Here is a 21,719-nt window from a genome sequence, read left to right on the forward strand (position 1 = left end):
AGAGGCTGAATAGCCTACTCCTGTTCCTATGTTCCTGTCTATGTCCTCCTGAAGTTGCATACAGTCCTCTAACCATGCTGTATATTTTTGTGTTGTTAGTCCTCTGGGGATACTGTTTACATCCCTTCAAACTGACAAACATCCATTTAGAACTACTTGGTTTACTGACCTTTAACCAACTTCCTGTGCATGCCACCACATTCCCTTTAATAAAATGTACCTTAATTTTAGGAAAGAAAATATCTTTCAAGGTGTAAATATATTCAAAGTCTTAGGATAAATTTATTAAAATGGAAAATAGGTGCTGTTGGAGCCCAGTGACATTAGTGCTAACTATGGTCAAGCACACACAATTAAATAGCTGCTTTAGTGTCCAATGCATTTGTCCTGCTCCAATTTCCAAAGTTAGCTGTGAACGTTCGCAAAAATACTTTCAACTTTCCAAAGCTGCATTGAGATTCTAATAATACTTTATCCTTGACCGACCCATCGCACCAACTTTGAATGCTATATCTGTATTCTCTGCATATGCCGAATCGCTTCAATATAACAGGATTGATATTATCTACTCATGGATGAATGCTCATTTAGTCAATGCAAACAAAATAAATCTATAAGAAATCCAAATTAATTTAAGATGTTTATGCACTGGCAAAATCTAAAAAGAAATGATTTCATTATGACTTCATTAGCCAAAACTTCTAACATATGAACACATCAGCATTTTATATTTGTTGCTTTACAAAAAGAAATTATATCTTCTTTGTAAAATAAAGCATTGAATTCCATTTATACCGTGACCTTCAACACAATAAAATTGATATGAAGAATGTTTTAGCACACTACTACAGTGCTTATCAAAATAGCACAGGATATGAACACTGTTTCTGTCAGTGTTCCCTTGAGGTAGGTACACCACAAAATCTCAACCTCCACAGGTTACATCTGTGGGGTTAGCAAAAATGTTCACTTACAAAAGATGTGGGATTTATGTTATCCTATGTTATGCATCTCACTGGTGGCGGTTAAAATTCAAAGTCTGTCCTTTTATTACAGAACTCCTTGTTCCATTGAAATTATAAATTCTAGCACTGGATATTCGTTTCTTGTGGTTTAATTAGTTTAAGAAGTACTTCATGCAATTTTATACACAACAGTAACCTGTCCTAATTCAACTGGCTTTACTAATTTATAGATAATTTGTTTTTTAATTGTACAATACAAACATGAACCTAATTTCCTTTATTAAAAAAAAATTCCGCGGTATTAACTTTTTTCTGTACTCAAATACAACTGTTAATTTAAGATGGATAACTGCTTGTGCACGAGTGTTCTGGGGAATTGAGGATAGGCAGGTCAACCTGAAGGATGAAACAACAATTTGTGTTGTTCAATTGCCTTGCTGAGCTCAATTCCTTTGCACGGTACAGTTAATGGTCCACAATTATTATTCAGTCACGGTTTTAATTAATGTTTGAACCATTACTTTGCATTTTTTGGTGCTTTGTAGCTTTCTGAAGTTGCTAACTCTTCTTAAACAGAGATAACTTGCCATTGCTGCCTACATGCTGAAGAAAGTAGACTGGTTGGCACTACTGGTTACAATACCTCAGGAGGATACCCTTAAATGGAGCAGACATAGCTCAATCAAATGCAAACACACACCCTTCAGCCAATCAGAACACTATTTTCAAACATAGTATCAAGAGCATATAAAATTCAACCTCTTCTTAGGCAGTCCCTCGAAACCGAGGATGACTTGCTTCCACATTAAAAATGAGTTCTCAGGTGACTGCTGAGTCTAATGCGGGACCTACAGTCTCTGTCACAGGTGGGGCAGATGGTGGTTGAAGGGGCGGGTGGGTGGGGTGCTTGGGTTGACGTGCGTTCCTTCCGCTTGCTCCCAGCGAAGAGACTCGAGGTGTTCAGCGCCTTCCCGGATGCTTCTCCTCCACTTTGTGCGGTCTTGGGCCAGGGATTCCCAGGTGTCGGTGGGGATGTTGCACTTTTTCAAGGAGGCTTTGAGGGCGTCCTTGAAGCATTTCCTCTGCCCACCTGGGGCTCTCTTGCCGTGTCGGAGCTCCAAGTAGAGCGCTTGTTTTGGGAGTCTCGTATCGGGCATGCGGACAATATGACCCGTCCATTGGAGCTGACCGAGCGTGGTCAAAGCTTCGATGCTGGGGATGTTGCCTGAGCGAGAACACCGACGTTGGTGCGCCTATCCTGCCAATGGATTTGCAGGATCTTGCGGAGGCAGCGTTGGTGGTACCTCTCCAGTGCTTTGCGGTGCCTGCTGTACATGGTCCATGTCTCTGAGGCATACAGGAGGGCGGGTATTACTACTGCTCTGTAGACCATGAGCTTGGTGCCGGGTTTGAGGTCCTAGTCTTCAAACACTCTCTTCCTCAGGTGACCGAAGGCTGCACTGGCACACTGAAGGTGATGTTGGACTTCGTCATCGACGTCTGCCCTTGTTGACAGTAGGCTCCTGAGGTATGGAAAGTGGTCCACGTTGTCCAAGGCCTTGTCATGGATTTTAATATTCGGGGGGGCAGCACTGTGTGGCGGGGGCAGGTTGGTAGAGGACCTTTGTCTTACAGATGTTTAATGTAAGGCCCGTGCTCTCGTACGCTTCGGTGAAGGTGTTAACGATGGTTTGGAGTTCGACCTCAGAGTGTGTGCAGACGCAAGCGTTGTCTGCATACTGTAATTCGACGACAGAGGATGGGACAACCTTGGATCTGGACTGGAGGTGACGGAGGTTGAACAGTTTCCTATTTGTTCTGTAAATTAGCTCCACTCCAGCGGGGAGCTTACTGAGGGTGAGAAGGAGCATTGCAGCAAGGAAGATCGAGAAGAGCGTTGGTGCGATGACACAACCTTACTTGACCCCGGTCCATACATGAATTTGGTCTGGGGTGGAACAGTCGGTCAGGGTCACGGCTTGCATGTCGTCGTGAAGCAGGCGGAGGATGGTGACAAACTTTTGAGGGCAGCCGAATTTGAGGAGGACACTCCATAATCCCTCACGGTTGACAGTGTCGAAGGCCTTTGCGAGGTCAAAGAAGGCCACGTGCAGCGGTTGGCGCTGTTCCCTGCATTTCTCTTGTAATTGGCGCGCGGTGAAGATCATGTCCATTGTGCCCCTCAGTGGGTGGAATCCGCATTGCGGAAGAGCTCTTTAGCCACTGGGAGAAGGCAATTGAGGAGGATTCTTGTGATGACTTTCCCTGTGGCAGACAGCAGGGAAACTCCTCTGTAATTACCGCAATCGGGCTTGTCACCTTTCTTGAAGATGGTCACAATTACGGCATGTCCGAGATCCCCTGGCACGCTCTCCTCCTTCCAAATAAGAGAAATTAGTTAATGAATTCACGCCAGTAGTGCTTCTCCGCCATGCTTTAGCGCTTCAGCAGGGATTCCATCTGCTCCTGAGGCCTTGTTGTTCTTCAGTTGTCGAATGGCCTTTTCAACCTCATGCCGGGCTGGAGTTGTGCTGAGATGGTGGCGGGTAGCATGCTGCGGGATGGAGTTGCGGACACTCGCGTCGAAGACAGAGTCTTGGTTAAGGAGATCTTCGAAGTGCTCCTTCCAGCGGGCACTGACTGCCTCCCTGTCCTTGATGAGTACCTCTCCGTTCTTGGCCCGCAGTGGGGTAGGACCTTGGGTGCTTGGGCCATAGGCGGTCTTGACTGCGCTAAAGAATCCACGCACATCGTGGTTGTCAGCTAGCTGCTGGATCTCCTGCGCTTTCTCCACCCATCACCTGTTCTTTAGGTCACGAGTTTTTTGTTGGACCTCGGCCTTCAGGTGTCTGTAGAGCCGCTTTCTTGCTCTCGAGTTGTGTTGCTGTTTCCAGATCAGGAATGCCTTGCGCTTGCGGCTTATTAGCTCCTGGATCTCCTGGTCGTTCTCGTCGAACCAGTCTTGGTGTTTCCTGGTTGAGTGACTGAGTGTCTCTTCATAAGTGCTGATTACGGAGGCCTTAAGTGCAGACCAGGCGCTGTGGGCACTCTGTGTCTCTGAATCACTGGGAGTCGTCAGGTTGTTTGTGAGGCGCGGGCTGAATTGGGCTCTCTTAGCGGGGTCTTTGAGTACTCCAGCGTTGATTTTCCTGCGGCATTATTTCTGTTGCCGCCGCTATTTTGGGGCTACATTGATGGAGATGACAGAGCGGATTAGGCGGTGGTCTGTCCAGCAGTCGTCAGCTCCGTCATGGCGCGGGTGATGCGTATGTCCTTGCGGTCCCTCGCTCGGACGATGACGTAGTCCAGCAGATGCCAGTGCTTGGAGCGAGGGTGCTGTCATGAAGCCTTGTACTTGTCTCTCTGCCAGAACAAGGTGTTGGTTATGACAAGGCCATGTTCTAAGCATTTCGTCAGGAGGAGGGTACCGTTGGAGTTGGCTTTCCCTACCCCCTCTCTGCCGAGCACACCTCCCCAGAGGTCTGTGTCCTTTGGCGTTAAAGTCGCCAAGAAGGATCAGCTTGTCGCCCGTTGAGACTCGGGACAGGACTTGTTCGAGGTTGGAGCAGAATTCCTCTTTGGTCTCGTCTGTGGCTTCCAGTGTTGGGGCGTATACACTGATGACCATAGCGCACTGGTTCTGGACTAGGGTGAGCCAAAGAGTCATGAGGCACTCGTTTATACCGCTAGGGGAGTCTTTGAAACGCCCAACTAGTCCATTTTTTATGGCGAAGCCTACCCCATGGAGGCAGCGATCTTCTTCAGGTTTGCCTTTCCAGAAGAAGGTGTAGCCACCGCCTTGCTCCTTGAGCTGGCCTTCCCCTGCCCGCCGGGTCTCGCTTAGGGAGGCGATGTCTATGTCGAAACGTCCGAGCACCCGGGCAACGATAGCAGTATGGCGTTCCAGTCTGTCACTGTTGGGGTTGTCCATGAGGGTCCTGACGTTCCAGGTCCCGAACTTCATTTTAAAGGGTGGAAGATGCCTGTGCGTGAATTCTTTTAATGTGGGGTGGCCGTTGCACACCAGCTACCACACGGGCTTGACAGAGCAAGGTCTTGGTCCAATGGCAAGGGGATCCAAGACGATTGGAGACCAGGATCTGCTACAACGGCCTAGCACACACACACAAACATACTGCTACTGTCCTCCTCCCTCCTTCCCGCAGGTCCTCTCTGCCTGGGTTTTGTAGGATGCATTGTGGTCCTCCCGACCTCGCTGTTGGCCCGTGCCGCACCTTCCCTGGGCCCCGTCCCCACTGCTGGTCCACGCTGCGCCACTCTTGGGCCTTGACCTTGCTGCTGGGCTTGTCCTCGCTCTTGGGTCCTGGCCTCGGACATGAGTGATGTTATACAGGGCCTTGGTGAGACCACATCTTGAGTATTGTGTGCAGTTTTGGTCGCCTTATCTGAGGAAGGATGTTCTTGCCATGGAGGGAGTTCAGCGAAGATTCACCAGGCTGATACCTGGGATGGCAGGAATGACGTATGAGGAGAGATTGTGTCGATTGGCAATATACTCACTGGAGTTTAGAAGAATGAGAGGTGATCTCATTGAAACTTATAAAATTCTGACAGGACTGGACAGACTAGATGCAGGAAGGATGTTCCCGATGGTCGGGGAGTCCAGAACCAGGGGACACAGTCTAAGGATAAAGGCCATTTAGGACAAAAATGAGGAGGAATTTCTTCACCCAGAGAGTAGTGAACCTGTGGAACTCTCTACCACAGAAGGCGGTGGAGGCCAGTTCATTAAATATATTCAAGAAGGAGTTGGATATATTTCTTACGGCTAGAGGGATCAAGGGGTATGGGGAGAAAGCAGGGACCGGGTACTGAATTTGGATGATCAGCCATGATCAAATTGAATGGCGGAGCAGGCTCGAGGGGCCGAATGGCCTACTCCTGCTCCTATCTTCTATGTTTCTATGTTTCTATGTTGTTTCTCACAGGATTAAATTAACACTGATATTCTCGCGATCTCTGGCCCCGAGCTCCACTCGCGATCCACTAGTCGCTAGTCCAGTGGAGAAGCGTAGTCTTGATGGCAGAGAGGTCTGGGAATTTGGAAGCTAAGTTTAAGTGAAGAGCCAGTGCTCAGTGATGAGAACAAAGAACAGGCATGGTCGGGGGATGGGCAGTGGGCTCAGGTAACTTTAACCTTGCAGCTTGAACTTGCAGTTAAAATGCACCTACTATTAAGAGCCAGGGGAACTTAAACAGCAGAAGAGAGGAGACTGGGGGAGAAAGAGCAAAGGATGGCAAAGGAGCTCCCTAGGGAGCTGCCAGCCCAGGAGCCATCTTGTCTGATGTTCAAAGTTCAATCAAGAACATGGGTAAGAGATGATTGAAATGGCTTTCTTCCATTTATTTCTTAAAATGCAAGACATCTGTACTAACCATGATCTCCTGGAATATTTTACTGATGACAATTTCCATGAGATATAACTAATAAAATAGTCTGATATATTTCCTCCACTATTTGCATTTTGGAAGAGACCTACTGTAACAAACATACATAACCTTCTCAAGATTCAGATAATAACCCATCCAGTGAAATTTGTTAGCCGCACTTTCTTCCACCTACAAAGCAATCAGAAGACCCAATAACACCAGCCAAATATTGTGCTCTGACCATTACCAGTGTGATGAACGTAAAACTCAATTTTGCTTCAAATTACAAAATTATGGTATTATGGGGAAAAAATTCAGTTGGTTTGCGCCTCCCGTTAGCGCCTTAAGAGGGCGCTAATGGGATGCAAAGCAACTAGCGCCTGTGCGCGGCAATGTTTGCGCCACTCACAAAATTAACTAGACATTTTGAGGTGGCGCTAAACACTACTGCCACGATCTCCTGCGACGGCAGATTGTGACATCAGTCAAGTGTGCAACGCCCCGGTAGCGCCCCGGACCGGATATTGAGTGGCACCCCCTGCCTTACCGCCTGCCGCTAGCAACGACAGGTTGAGGGGAGCGTTTTGCAGTCAGGAAGGGACTGGGGGAGCGCTATTTAAAGGCGACTGCTTCCTGCCTTTTTTTGTTGATGACATTTTTGCACCATGCATTCTGAGAGAGAGAGACTTCTGGAGAGATTCAACGCTGTGTGAAGGAGTTTTGGGTACTGAGCAGCACTTTGCAGGTTCATTTTGATTTGCCCTTCCTTGTATCAATTTAGAAGAGGCTCTGGGGGCTGCACTCTGAGCTCTTTCCCTGGGTATCTCCATTGTTCTTTCCAGCAGATTTGATGTACAGGTCTCTCCAGGCCGAGATTCAAGGCTGCAATGAGCTGGATGTGGATGGAGAGCAAGATCGACCCTCCCCTTTAAGAAGTGGCCAGCGCCATTGTGTCTGTGTTCCATTGCTGACTGACATCACATGAGCTTCGCCAGCGCTCTGAGGTAGCGCCTCACTCCTCGGCCTTTGCGCCTTAAGACAGTTGTGAAGCGCCTGATTTAGCACTCCAATCACCTCCACGGGCGATAAAAGCCAAGTTTGCAGTCGGAGGCGATAATTAGCGCCAGGCGCTAATCTTTGCGCCCGGTCGATAATTGCGCTCCAAATGGGGCAATGCTGAATTTCTCCCCCTATATGATTTATTTTATAACTTTGTTCCTTTGCTATGGATATTTACACACACATAGTGGTAATCTTCAACCTTCTGTATTTGTTAATCTTCAGCCAACAAAGGATTCCCACTAAGGAAAGTGAATGCAGCTACAGTAGAAGTGGCCACAATTTCTATGTTTAAAATATTTATGTGGGACTGGAAGTTCACATTTCCCGATTATTCAAGATTGATATAAGAGTCAAACACACTTTTGGAAATGTATGTTTTCAGAAAATTACCTTAAGAATGTGGTCTGATTTTTAAATATTGTCACTGAACTGGTAATGTAATCATTTCCCAAATGTAATTTATCCTGTGTAAGACATTAACTCTGAAAGGCTCTATTATTCCTTAGTGGGATACTTGAAGAACAGGTTGAAGATTACCACTATGTGTGTGTAAATATCCATAGCAAAGGAACAAAGTTATAAAATAAATCATATAGGGGGAGAAATTCAGTTGCTCGATGTCTTAACAGTATTAACTTCACTACCAACAACAGAATCATTGTCTATTTATTATATTAGAAGTAAGAAACTAAGTTAATTCATTCCTATTGTAACCGTATCATTAAATATTTATTATAGCATATTTGTCCAAAAACAATTTCAGCAAATCTTTACAAGCAGCCATTAGTATAACTACACAACCTACTTCCTGTACATGTTGTGAGCTGGTATTACTTTTCCATATTCGTTAATCTTCAATGTTACTTTTTCCAAGTGAAACACATTAAGGGTTATCTTTGAAGGCATTTAAACCTTCTCTCTTATTATCACCCTATTGATGAATCTGGAACTTTGCTCCAGATAACACTGATCGATGCTTCTATTTGCGCTCCTATATTTATTTTTGAGTCAAAACAATTAAACATTTACTCCTGTTTGACTGAAATACACAAATCAGAAACAACTGGACCAAAGTTATAGCAAAATTAGAAAATAATTTTCAATAGTAACCAAAAATTGCAACATTCAAAGATAACGCCTCAAAAACAAAATGCTTGGCCATACAGAAAGCTTCTACATAATCACAAATGGTGGAGAAAGAGAAGTCTGATTCACCATAGGTGAAATGTTTGCTAACTCTTTAAGCTGATTGGATTGTTTTTATTGTACAGTATAAAAACCAAATTGATAAAGAATTTTACAATCATACTACAGTAGTTTGCTACATGCATCCGATTTAAACAAATTAAATTATCTGACTTTGCTTGCTGTTCTTACCATCAAGCAGATAACAAGGATCATCTTCATATATCATTTGATTTCATCCCATTCCCCAATCCCCTTCCATTTAATCACTTACCTAGCTGAAATATTAACATTTTAGTTCTTACTTTATTCAAAAGCATTAGGATATGAAACAATAGCACTATACCTGTTTCCCATCCAGTGTGTACAAACGCTTAACTGCTCCTGAATCCAACTTGATGGCATCAGTGATATCTGTAAGAACCTGGTCAAACGAATGTGCGGTCTTCTTATTGAGCAGAATCCTAACAGCTTTCCGTGGCTTCACACCACTCCTGATGATGGTCACCAGCTTGGGTCGAATGAAGTCTTTGCTCTCTTTCATCTCAATAGGACCTGCTTTGGCACTACTGATAGATGTTGGTGTACGCCCAGCTGCAGTTGCAGTTGCCTTGACATTCACTGACCAGTTAGGGTTTACGTTCTTTGTGTAGTCCACTTTCCGAAATGATTCAATAGATGCACAGACATAACTTTCCCCTATGGAATGACAATGATTCAATTCAATAGATGCAGACAATGCTCACTCTACTGGGATACTACTTACATTATTTGCAGTGATTTTATTTCAATATAGAAATGCTATGTAGTTTTTATTATAAACTGTAAAGTGCACTCCCAGTAATATTAATTAACGCTTAAACTTCAAGCTTCTATTTCCCTCTTTTTCTCAAAATTTGCATCCCTCCTATCCTGAAGGAATCATGCTGGGGCATGATTCCAAGGACACTGGTAGCCCTTCAAACCTCACCCAATTAGTGATTCTTCATGCGGGAGACTGTGGAGGGCATCCAGATATGTCCTTAGTTGAAATCCACATGGATATCCTAGTGTAATGGTTCTGGTACTGGGCTAAACAGCCCTAAGGTCATAAGTTCAAACCCCATCATGACAATTCGTGAAATTGAATTCAACAAATCTAGCCATTTATGGGCTAGGAAAACTGAGTACAGTTGCCAGACCATCATAAAAACCCAACTGATACACTACTGTTTTTCAGGAAAGATAACCCACCACCTCTACTACTGGCATTGGGTCAGGACAAACCCAGCCCAGTCAATCCTGCAAAGCCTTCTTCACCAACACTTGGGGACTAGTGTTCAAGTTAGGGGAGCTGACCCACAGATTCGTCAAGCAACAGTCTGGCATAGTTGTACTCACCATCACCATGCCTGCCCTTTAAAAGCTATAAGGATTCTGTTTCTGTCACTATTTCTGGTAGGGCATTTCATGTCCTATCAAGCATCTGAAAAAAAAAATCCTAACCTTCCTAATCTTCCAATCCTCCTTGGATACGGAGGTGGTGCCAGAAGACTGGAGAATTGCAAATGTTACACCCTTGTTCAAAAAAGGGTGTACGGATAAACCCAGCAACTACAGGCCAGACAGTTTAACCTCGGTAGTGGGGAAGCTATTAGAAACAATAACCGGGACAAAATTAAGTCATTTGGAAAAGTGTGAATTAATTAAGGAAAGGCAACACGGATTTGTTAAAGGCATTTTAACAGAGAGGGTTGATGAGGGCAATGCAGTTGATGTGGTGTACATGGATTTCCAAAAGGCGTTTGATAAAAGTGTCACATAATAGGCTTGCCAGCAAAGTTGAAACCCATGGAATAGAAGGGATGGATACGAAATTGGCTAAGTAACAGGAAACAGATAGTGGTGAACAGTTGTTTATCGAACTAGAGGAAGGTACACAGTGGGGTTCCCCAGGGGTCGGTTCTAGGACCACTGCTTTTCTTGATATATATTAATGACTTGGACTTGGGTGTACAGGATACAATTTCAAAATTTGCAGATCACACAAAACTTGGAAGCATAGTGAACAGTGAGGAGGATAGTGATAGACTTCAAGAGGACATAGACAAGTTGGTGGAATGCACAATATAAACTAAAGGGTACAATTCTAAAGCGGGTGCTGGAACAGAGAGATCTGGGGGGTATATGTGCACAAATCGTTGAAGGTGGCAGGGCAGGTTGAGAAAGCAGTTAAAAAAGCATACGGGATCCTGGGTTTCATAAATAGAGGGATAGAGTACAAAAGCAAGGAAGTTATGATGAACCTTTATAAAATACTGGTTCAGCCTTAACTGGAGTACTGTGTCCAATTCTGGGCATCGCACTTTAGGAAGGATGTGAAGGCCTTAGAGAGGGTGCAGAAAAGATTTACAAGAATGGTTCCAGGGATGAGGGACTTCAGTTACGTGGATAGACTGGAGAAGTTGGGGTTGTTCTCCTTAGAACAGAGAAGATTGAGAGGCGATTTGATAGAGGTGTTCCAAATGGCCTCCTTCTGTGCTGTAACCATTCTATGATTCTATCCTCTACCTTCATTCTTTTATTGATGATCTTAAATGTATAGGCCTCGATATTAACCCCCCCCACGATGGGCAGAAGAGGGTTGGGGGCAAGGTCCGTTAAGCTGCACTGCCGCCACGCAGCGCTCTGAAGGACCTGCGCAGGCCGTTCACCAGCTTTCCAATTGGAATAACCGCCAATTAAAGGGCCCACGCAGCCAAAAAAAATGATAGGTTACATTGGTCCGGGGGGGGGGGGGGGGGGGGGGGGGCGGGGTTTAAAAAGTGAAATGCGCGGAATGCGACCCCAACCTGCCACGCACGCACCCGCCACCATTTTTACAGCAGCAAATACCGGGGCATCCTAGTGTTCCACGGTGGAGGTGGGACACTTATTAGCATATTTAAATTGGACTCCTACAGCGCAATTGGTAACACGATTTGAAGATATCTGCTGCTGCAGAGTTTCCCAGGAGTCGGCAAACTCGGCATTGAAACAGAGCCAGGAGCTGCCGACTCCCAAATGTAAATGGCTGTTTCAGTACTCCTTGTGAGCCAGGAGGAGCAGAAGTGCTCTCCCCAGGATCCTCAAGGAAGCCCTCGACCTACCCCAGCCCCAATAACCAGTCTCCCCATCCCTATAGCCCTGATTACCAGCCTACCCCCACCCAAGCCCCGATCTCCAGCCTCCCCCCACCCCCACTTGTCTGACATCTACATGGATCGGTGTAGGAAAGAGGGCTTCCATTTCATAGGACACTGGCACCAGTACTGGGACAGGATGGCGCTGTACTGCTGGTACTCGATGGCACTGTACTGCTGGTACTCGGGCAGAAATAAAAATAGCCTGAAGATTAAAAAAAGGGATGAGAGCAAAGTCCAGGTCCTCAATAGTGTTAAAGGTAACATAAATACTTCAGGTTCAGGAATAATAACAAAATAACTGACAACAGAAGTGATAAAAAAACAAGGAGTGTTATAAGTAAAAAGTCTGTTAAAAACATCAGGGCATAAAGGCAGGATAGGGTCTATTGCCAAATTAAAAGTTCTATACAATAATGCATATCGCATAAAATACAAAACAAGTAAATTAGAAGCACTAACTCAGCTTAAAGGGTATGAAATAGTGGCCATCACTGAGACCTGGCTACAAGCCAGGTATGACTGGGAGATAAATATTCCAGGTTATAAGGTATTTAGAAAGGACAGGAAAATTGGAACAGGAGAACGAGTAGCAATGTTGACAAGGGACACTATTATATCATTAGAAAGAGAGGATATCTGCAAGGGTGAGCAGGCATTAGAAACGCTACGGGTAGAATTGAGGAAGAGAAGGATGCATAGACTTCCAGATAGCAGTGATAAAGTAGTAGGATACATAAACACAGAGATCAGAGACATTTGTTGCAAAAACAGAATAGTTATAATGGGAGACTTCAATTTTCAGATAGACTGGGAGAAGCAGAGAAGCTCGAGTCCCAAAGGCAGGAAATTTCTTGAGTTTAATCAGGACACAGTGTTCTGGAACAATATGTTCTTGAACAACAGGCCAGGTTAGACTTAGTGATGAGCAATGAACCTGAATCAGTCAATAATCTTACTAAATAGCTACTTTGCATCAGTCTTCACAGTAGAGGATGCGTATAAAGATGTGATACAAGGAAAATGAAAAATAAATCAAGGGGAGGAACTAACTAGATTCAATATAAGTAAAAAAAGATAATAAGATCAAAGATAGACAAGTCTCCAGGACCCAATGGTTTACACCCCAGGGGTTAAAAGAAGTAGGTGAGGAAATTGTTGATACGTTAGTCATGATCTTCCAAAACTCTCTCGATTCAGGAACTGTCCCCTTGGATTGGAAAACTGCAACGTCACTCCATTATTTAAGAAGGGTAGGAGAGATAAACTAGGAAATTATAGGTGTATTAGTCTAACATCAGTTGTGGGGAAGTTAGGGACAGAGTGACTGAGCACTTGGTCAAATATGAGCTGATCAGAAAGAGCCAGTATGGACTTGTAAAGGGCAAGTCGTGTCTAACGAACCTAGTTGAACTTTTTGAGTTGGTAACAAACATGGCAGATAAGGGAGTTTGTATGGATGTTATTTATGTGGACTTCCAGAAAGCATTCAACAAAGTTCCACATAAGAGACTGCTAACAAAAATGAGAGTGCATGGAATTGGAGGCAATCTATTGGCTTGGATACGGAATTGGTTAGGAGTTAGGAAACAGAGTAGGGATAATGGATATGTAGTCAAAATTGGCAAGATATAACTAGCGGTGTCCCCCCCAAGGATCTGTATTGTGCCTTAATTTTTCACTATATTTATAAATGACTTGGATGAAGGAATAGAGTCACATATCTAAGTTTGCTGATGACACTAAGTTAGGTGGCACAGTAAATAGTGCAGATGGGAACAGAAAGTTGCAAAGGGACATTGATAGATTAACTGAGTGGGTAAAACTGTGGCAGATGGAGTTCAATGTAGGAAAGTGAGGTCTTCCACTTTGGATCCAAGAAAGATAAATCAGAGTATTTTCTAAATAGTTAGAAGCTAGGAACTGTGGATGAGCAGAGAGATTTAGAGGTCCATGTACAGAAATCGCTAAAAAACAGCGGACAGGTACAAAAAAACAATTTAAAAAGCTAATAGAATGTTGGCCTTTATCTCAAGAGGGCTGGAATACAAAGGGGTGGAAGTTATGTTACAGTTGGACAGAGCTCTGGTTAGACCCCAGCTGGAGTATTGCATTCAGTTCTGGGCATCGCACCTCAGGAATGTTATATTGGCCTTGGAGGTGCAGTGCAGATTCACCAGAATGATACCGGGGCTAAAAGGGTTAAATTATGAGGACTGGTTATATAGACTAGGCTTGTATTGTCTTGAATATAGAAGATTAAGGGGTGATCTAATTGAGATGTTTAAGATGATCAAAGGAGTTGATAGTGTAGACAGAAACTATTTCCTCTGGTAGTGGAGTTCAGATTAAGGGGGAATAACCTTAAGATTAGTGCTAGGTTGTTCAGAGGTGATGTCAGAAAGCATTTCTTCACACAAAGGGTACCAAAAATGGTTCAGTCATCCCAATACCAGCTCCACTGACTGTATGCCCATTTTATGTGGAAGTCAAATTTCCCCTCCCCACCCGTGTATCTGAACCTCTTTGTTCCTTTTAAAGTTTTATCATATATAGTGTATATTTCCTCCTTATTCCTCCTCCCAATTATGTATCAGCTCACATTTCTCTACAATAAATTTGATCAGTCTGCTAACCTGTTTATGTCCTCCTGAAGTTGCATACAGTCCTCTTCACAGTTAACCGTGCCCCAAATCTTGTGTTATTAGTATTGTGCCCCCTACACCCAGGTCTAAATCATTTAAGATCAGTGGTCCCAAAACTGACCTCTGGGTTTACCATCATTCTTACATACTGAAAAGCATCCATTTAGCACTACTTAGTTTCCTGTCCTTTAACCAACTTCCTGTGCACGGTACCGCATTCATCGCCCGCTCCCGCGCACAGTTCCTGCCCCCTGTAAAAATCGAGGCCTATATGTTTGGACCTAAATGAAGTGTCTAAACTGCAGATATGTGAAGATAAGTCTTTGTTAATGAATTAACTGAGGATATTAACACTTTTTTTTAAATCATAGTATAAGTATTCACTTCAAATTATAAAAATCCACAAATATCACAAGATGTTATATATGTGACCATGTTAGCTGATCTGGCAATGTCCTTTGTAAATAGTAACACTAATATCTCAATTTAGGAATATTAGCATCCAGGGCTTTAAGATTATGCTGGAAAATGTATAATACTCAGCTTCTCCATCCTTTCCCATAATTACAATGAGAATTTTAACAAGTATATATCCTTACTTGAGTAGTTGTTCATGCTGTTCCTCTCAAATGTTGTTTCTCTCCCAGGAATATTTTTATTTCATTACTACTTGAAGGAAAGGCATTGACAAAATTCCACATTGAAGACTATTAGTTAAAGTTTGGGGAATTAAGGATAAAGCTGGAGAATGGATAAGAAATTGGCTGAGGGATATAAAGAATGGCAATAGAGGAGTAATGTCGGGATGGGGGTTAGGATTGAATGGGATACTCCAGGGCTTGATGTATTTACTTTATATCTATAACTTGGAATCAAAAACCCAAAGCAAATTGGTCAAATCTGCAGATAATATTAAACTAGAGGAGGCAGCTCAGAAATTACAGACTATGTTAGACAAGATAATATATGGGAAGAACAATGGCAGATGAAGTGTATTTAGTACTATACATCAGACAGAAAAGTGATGAATGGTATTCAAATAGAGAAGGATGAAATTAAAAGAGGCTAGGGGTCTCAGTAGACTCAATGTCCAACCAATGCAATGCAATCAACAAGGCCAATAGAATGTTGAATTAATTAAGTTGGGCAGGTGACTGATTTAAGTTGGGTAAATGGCTTCCTCATTCATAGTTATTTTCTACCTGTCAACTATCACAAGACTTGTCCTACAATGCTCCTCAGTAAAGCACACGTTCTCCAGATAGACCACAACTCAGTAGATTGAATGTTTTCTATTAATTATTCGACAATTAGTTACACACTAGTTTGTTTTTAATTTAAAAAATTACATCTCAACAACAACTAAAAATCTTCGTTTTGCATTTGCCTGGGATGGGAAGAACCGAGGCCCCAACTAACCCCAAAATGGCGCGCATTTCCTTGTCTGCTTGTGTTGTGTCGGGAGTTATTTGACACACACTTTCCGATCACTACAGGGCGGGAGCTAGGGAGGATCACCTCCCGGTTTGTGATAGATATTTCTTCAGCGATAAGCTTTCGTTACTAAATCACATTTACCGCAGCTCAGCACCAACAGTCGCCAACGGCAACCGCATTCCCAAGCGTGCTCGTATTGAGAGTCCGGGTTAAAGGTGAGGCTAGGAGAGGGATCCTCTGCATTTAGGTTTGAACAGTTATTCTATGTAGCACTATAAATAAATCTGTGTGCTTCTACATATCTAAATAAAAGGAAATATCAATTTCCAAAAATGAAAATCTTAAGTATTTATATAAACCGTTAAGGCCCTTTCAATTCTAACCACTCAAGTGCATCCATCATAATTAGAAATTGAAAGCTAATTATTCAAAATGGCGAAAGTCTATCATTAAAAAATAGCTTGGCAGATGATTTACTTAAAATGAATTCACTGAAATATTAATCTTTAGCAAAGCAATCCAAGAGTGTGGAGATTGTCTGGGTGACAGACGCCACTTGCAGAGCAATCGCTTGTGTTGTACATCTCTCAGCAATATGTTGTACTCCCCTAATATAGTGTCACCAGCAATTAACCATCTAATTCACTTATGACCATCGCAAATGTTTTGAATTTGGTGAATTTAGTTCATCACAATAACAAATGAAAATTGTGGGCAGAAACAGCTTTCAAAAGGACTAAAGGAAGCAGGCTGACTCCACCCAGATATCCTCTTTGTGTGTCACTGCAGATATTCTGTATGTCTCTGTCTCTCTTTTATATAGTCTTACTTTTATTTATCAAACCACCGTTCTATAGAATCAAAAATGTATGTGTGTATATATTTAATTGCTGCCACTGGGAGCTGTCAAAATCACATCGCCGGCAGATTACATATGTTGCATCTTAATTTAGTTATATCACCGCAGGAGTACACTGAAATGGCCCTTGTACTGTTTTCTGGTTTGTTTTATGTTTTCTGTCTTTTAAACATTCAGTCAAAATGACAATGTTCTCACATGACTGTTATAATCATAACGCAATATCAATTGGGGGTTTTAATATTCCCTACGGATAAATATTATATCAGTCAACCCAGTACTTATTCAGGCAGCAGTTTTCTGCGGTGAACTCGAAATAAGGGATAAACCTTGGTCCGAAGATTTAGAAATGATCATTAATTTCCTTAATTATAACAAGACAGATTGTGAGGATGATGGGGTTTTCACTGACTTCTTCCTCCAGTTCATAGAGAGGTTATTGTTTTTGGGGGGGAACCTACAAATAAGAAACGTCCCTGTGCTGAAAAAATATAGGAATGTGAATTGTAAACCATTTCATGATCATACTGTAGCTCGCCGTTTTTTACTCTCTCCCAAGAATGGTTTATAGAAAAAGGACCATTAAATTTGGTCCAATTCAAAAAGTGAAACAAATTTTATTTACGTGGCGTTTTTCATCAAGACGTTTTACTGATTCAATTCACATCAGTTTAAGGAGTCACAAGGAACGGTTATATTTTTGTTAATTTTTTTATTGGAAGACTTTTGCCTTTTTTTTTGTTTGAATGGGGTGCGGCAGATCCTATCCTGAAATGTCCACCTGCTCACAGCAGCTGCTGACAGATTCTGCTCTGCGACCCAGTGTGGCCAAGTACGGGGCTTTCTAAACACACTAAATGTCAATTTTTTGTGTTTGTTGTGGTTGTTTGGTTTTGATTTCAATACACACCTGCCACTAGCTCTTCGAGACTGGTGATTTTCTTGAAGCCATCGATGCTGTAGAGGACCCTGACTCCCTGGGGCAGATTGACGTTATCGGAGAGAGTCCGGGTCAGGTCGGCCAGCAGCGCCTCGAAGGAGCGGAAGCGGTCCTGGGACACCGCATACACGATGCCCTTAAAGTAGCGGTCCCCGTTGCGGTAAAAACGCACTTTCTTGGCTTTTTTCTCCGAGCTGAGAGTCTGCAGGGTGCGGGTCCGGTAGAAGCTGCAGTGGGCGCTGTGTGTGGGGCTGGGTAAGCCGTTCAGCCGGGACGCTCTGCCGTATCTCATTCCCTTGTCTCGTTCATCAAAATGTTCAAACTCTAAATCTCTATCCATGTTGAGTTGATCTAGAATTATTATTATTTTTTTAAAAACAAAGAGACAAATACATTTCGCTTTAGAATTTATCACTAGTCCACGAAACCGAGGTTGGTTTACAACAAAGGCAAATCGCTATTAAAAGCCCGCACAGAACTGAAGGCAGCCCCGTCAGCATCAAATATGAAAACAAATACTGTATAACGTTCATCTCAAAATCGTCAATTAGAAAAATATTTATTGAGCAATGCACCTTGATGGTATCATTTGGTCTTGTTTACACCCAGTGCTCTAAGTGGATTAGATTGCACGAAACGTATATTATAATATATACATACCAATGTCTGGAGGTGAACGTGGGTCCCGAGACGCTTTTATTTCCAGGAGATTTTCTTCTTAATATTTTTTTTTGATGTGGATGAAAGAGACAGAGGGAGAGATACTGAATGCCTTTGTTGTGTCTCCAGACCTCTCGGTGTCTATTCTGTGTGTGTGTGTATGTTAGAAAGGGGGAGAGACGAGGCTGGGGCTGCAGCTGCTGGTTTCTGCTGTTAACTGTGATTTGCATTGGCCCGTCCCTCATTTAAATTCATCCTTCACACCAGTCACACACTCGTTTAATTCTCCCCAGAGAAACTGTTAACGGATTGCAAATACGCGCATCTTGGCCGGCTCATCACACCAACGCCCGGTTCGTGAACAGACCAGTTAATCAAAGTTGTTTAATTTGTATAAGATAAAGATTCTGGTCAGCAGTTACCTACAGTTAATATAAGGGGCTGGGCCAGACCAGGAGGTGCAGAATGCTGAAGTGCTACAAAAAGTGAACTGCAGTATTTTAGTGTTGTAATACTAATATTAATCCCTATTTTTAAGCATAGACCTCTTCACGTTCTTATGATGCACACTACTGATGGATCCAAAGGGCCACCATATGACCAAATGAATATGGTGCTGATGGGGTGGTGCATCTTGCAGTAGAGAGCTGGAGAAAGCAAATCCAGAATTAGAAACAACGAGTGCAATGCATTTAAATCTTATATAAACTGCCGAGAATCTTATTTTTACTAATCTTGGTTTAAAATCAATTGCAGTGGAACAATCCTTCAAAATAACTGGAAATCCTGATGATCCAAATATTTGTTTACTAGGGCAACTAGAAAACTATTTTATTTTTAAGATTGGAAACAATTTGCAATACATTCAGATCATATACATCCTAAATATATAAATCATTAATATCAAATAATCGCACAAATAATTTAAATTTATTCCAATTTTCCACTGGCCAGGATTTCTCTACATAATGTAGAACATTAGTTTAGCATACTATTTGAGAGAATTATGCACAGCTGTCTCCTGGGATAGGACCAGACGGGGCGTGTGATGACTTATTTGTTAAGCATTTGGCAATGGGGGAAGATCTAATAGCAGTTAAAACAGCATCTTTTTAATAACCAAGAGTGATGTTGTATGATAAGCAGTGACTTGCTTGGGCCTCATGGCATTTTCTGAGACTCTAATCAACTAGCTTTATTATTGACAAATTCAGGTGAAGGCCACTGTGGAAGACACTACCAAGACTGAAAAGAATAAAAGAAAAAAAAGTAAGGCAAATATGGAATTAGTGATTAGGTGATGCCAAACCTGCATTTTAAAAAGCCTAAAGGTTGTGGGAGGACAGAAAGACTGAATGACATATGGCGTTCCACACTTTTGAGATACTGTCATGCTTTGTAATTTAAGTGAGGATATGGGGAGAATGAAGAGTGTGTAGGAGAGCATTTTGGAGTTCAGAAGGAACATAAAAGAGTGTGAAGAGGAACACTGACCATAAAAGTACTGTATTGATAAAATACAGGAAGACAAAAAAAGTTGCAATGGAGTGTCATTCAAGATAAGAGGTGGTACTTGCAGGCTAGACTATGAAACATAAGCCACGAAATTCGGGGGTTTAGCGCTGGCCGGTCAGGCCGGTTTTGCTGAAAAAATGGCGGCCGACTCGCTTCCGGTGGGTCCCGCAGCGACCGCCATTTTGGGGAGGTCGGTAGCCCTGCCATCGCCAGCGCTCGCTCCATATATTTAGTTGAGGCAGATTGTGACGTCAATGAATGTGCAACGCTGATTTAACGCACAATCTGCCATTCCTTTCAATGCCCTCTCCTGGACCCCCAGCAATGCTATTTAAAAGGATCATCAACAACTTGCAGCTGACTTGCTTTTTCAGTTCTACTGGCTCTGTCTAAGTTTGTGCAACTGTTTAGAGTGTTCTAGAATTGTTTAAAGTTGCTGAAGTGACAGGGAGTATTGCTGCATGTGGAGAATGCCTGGATTCTCATTTAAAGGGTTCTATTCACACCACTTGCTCATAGTCATGGGGGCTCTATTTGTAATCCCCCTCATGGTCAAGTATGATAGGGCGATGGAGTGGAGGCAGCAAAAAAGAGGACAAGAGGCTCGCAAAGGGAGGGGCAGGAGTGCTCTCAGGAGGAGGCCTTACCCACAAAATGGGACATCACTCCGGCTAGGGTCTTCCAAGAACACTTCTCCTACCTGCACTTAAGCCAGGAGCAGTATATTAGGAGGCTCTGCTTCACAAAGGAGGTGGTCTCACAACTCTGACACCTCTTGGAATGAGACCTGCAACCTCAGAACAGGGCGGCGACAGCTCTCCCAGTGGCCCTCACGGTCACCATGACTCTCAATTTTTTTGCCACCAGATCCTTCCAGAGCAGGTGACATAGCTAACACCTCCTAGTTCGCCGTCCATCGCTGCATCTGAGAGGTCACAGAGGCTCTCTACTCCAGGAGAAGGGACTTCATTGTCTTCTCTCTGAACAGAGAGAAGCAGGACAAGCGCACATGTGGCTTTGCCAGAATAGCGGGCTTCCCCATGGTGCAGGGCGCCATCGACTGTACACACATGGCTTTGCGGGCACCGTATACCAATCCTGAGATGTTCCGTAACTGCAAAGGCTACCAATCTCTTAATGTGCAGTTGTTGTGCAACCATACCCACTGCATTATGATGGTGAATGCCTGCTATCCTGGCAACAGTCATGATGCCTTCATCCTGTGCCAGTCCAGTGTGCCAGCAAACTTCCAGCCACCACGTCAAACCCAAGGGTGGCTGCTTGGAGACAAGGGCTCTGAACCTGGCTGATGACTCCCCTCCGCAACCCCACCACTCGTGGCCAGCACTCAAATAATGACAGCCATCTTGCCATGAGGAATGTCATCAAGCAGACCATTGGGGTGCTCAAGCGATGGTTCTGCTGCCGTGACCGCTCAGGAGGAGCCCTCCAATAATCGCCGGAGTGATGTCCCATTTTGTGGTGGTCTGCTGCAGCTCCACAACTTGGCCAGTATGAATGTGCAGCCCTTGCCACCACGGGTTCCAGGACTACCTCAGGAGAAGGATGAAGAAGAGAAAGAGGGCGAAGAGGAGGAGGAAGGTAGGAGGCAAGCAGCACATTCCCGTTCCGGACAGGCTGCCTATGAGCACCTCATCAGCCTCTGGTTCCAGTGAATGAAACCCCAGATCTCCATTACTCATCTCTTCCCATGATACCATCCCTCTGTCACGGAACATCACAGCATCCTCCTGGGCACAAAGCTGAAATGAAAGCCACCATAAGACACACATTCCAAAGATAGGCTAGAAATTGGATAAGGCCTGACAACGGGTAGGTGCATCGTCCAGCATTATGTGCCTGCGCCTGTTCAAAGTGGTGAAGGCAGCTCGCAAAATT

General features: G+C 43.6%; 1 protein-coding gene across 4 annotated transcripts in view; it reads right to left on the bottom strand.

The window, feature by feature from the left end:
* LOC147111946 (serine/threonine-protein kinase DCLK1) overlaps positions 1-18,614 on the bottom strand; it is a 508,995-nt gene extending 490,381 nt beyond the window's left edge. Inside the window, exons 1-3 of one of the 4 annotated variants that reach the window (XR_015079783.1) lie at positions 18,306-18,614; positions 17,616-17,996; positions 8,950-9,302 (exon numbers count right to left, since the gene is read on the bottom strand). Coding sequence is in view for 3 of the 4 variants with exons in the window: in XM_085999354.1 (XP_085855480.1) it covers positions 8,950-9,302; positions 17,616-17,985 (723 nt within the window). In the remaining variant the exon portion in view is untranslated. Of the gene's footprint in view, positions 1-8,949; positions 9,303-15,008; positions 16,031-17,615; positions 17,997-18,305 lie in introns of those variants that run through there. The other 3 variants (XM_085999354.1, XM_085999355.1, XM_085999356.1) reach the window with 3 other exon arrangements.
* Positions 18,615-21,719: the final 3,105 nt, after the last annotated feature.

Source organism: Somniosus microcephalus, chromosome 10, assembly GCF_052327205.1.
Source record: "Somniosus microcephalus isolate GS21.2 chromosome 10, FLI_Smic_1.0, whole genome shotgun sequence".
Lineage (NCBI taxonomy): Eukaryota > Metazoa > Chordata > Chondrichthyes > Squaliformes > Somniosidae > Somniosus > Somniosus microcephalus.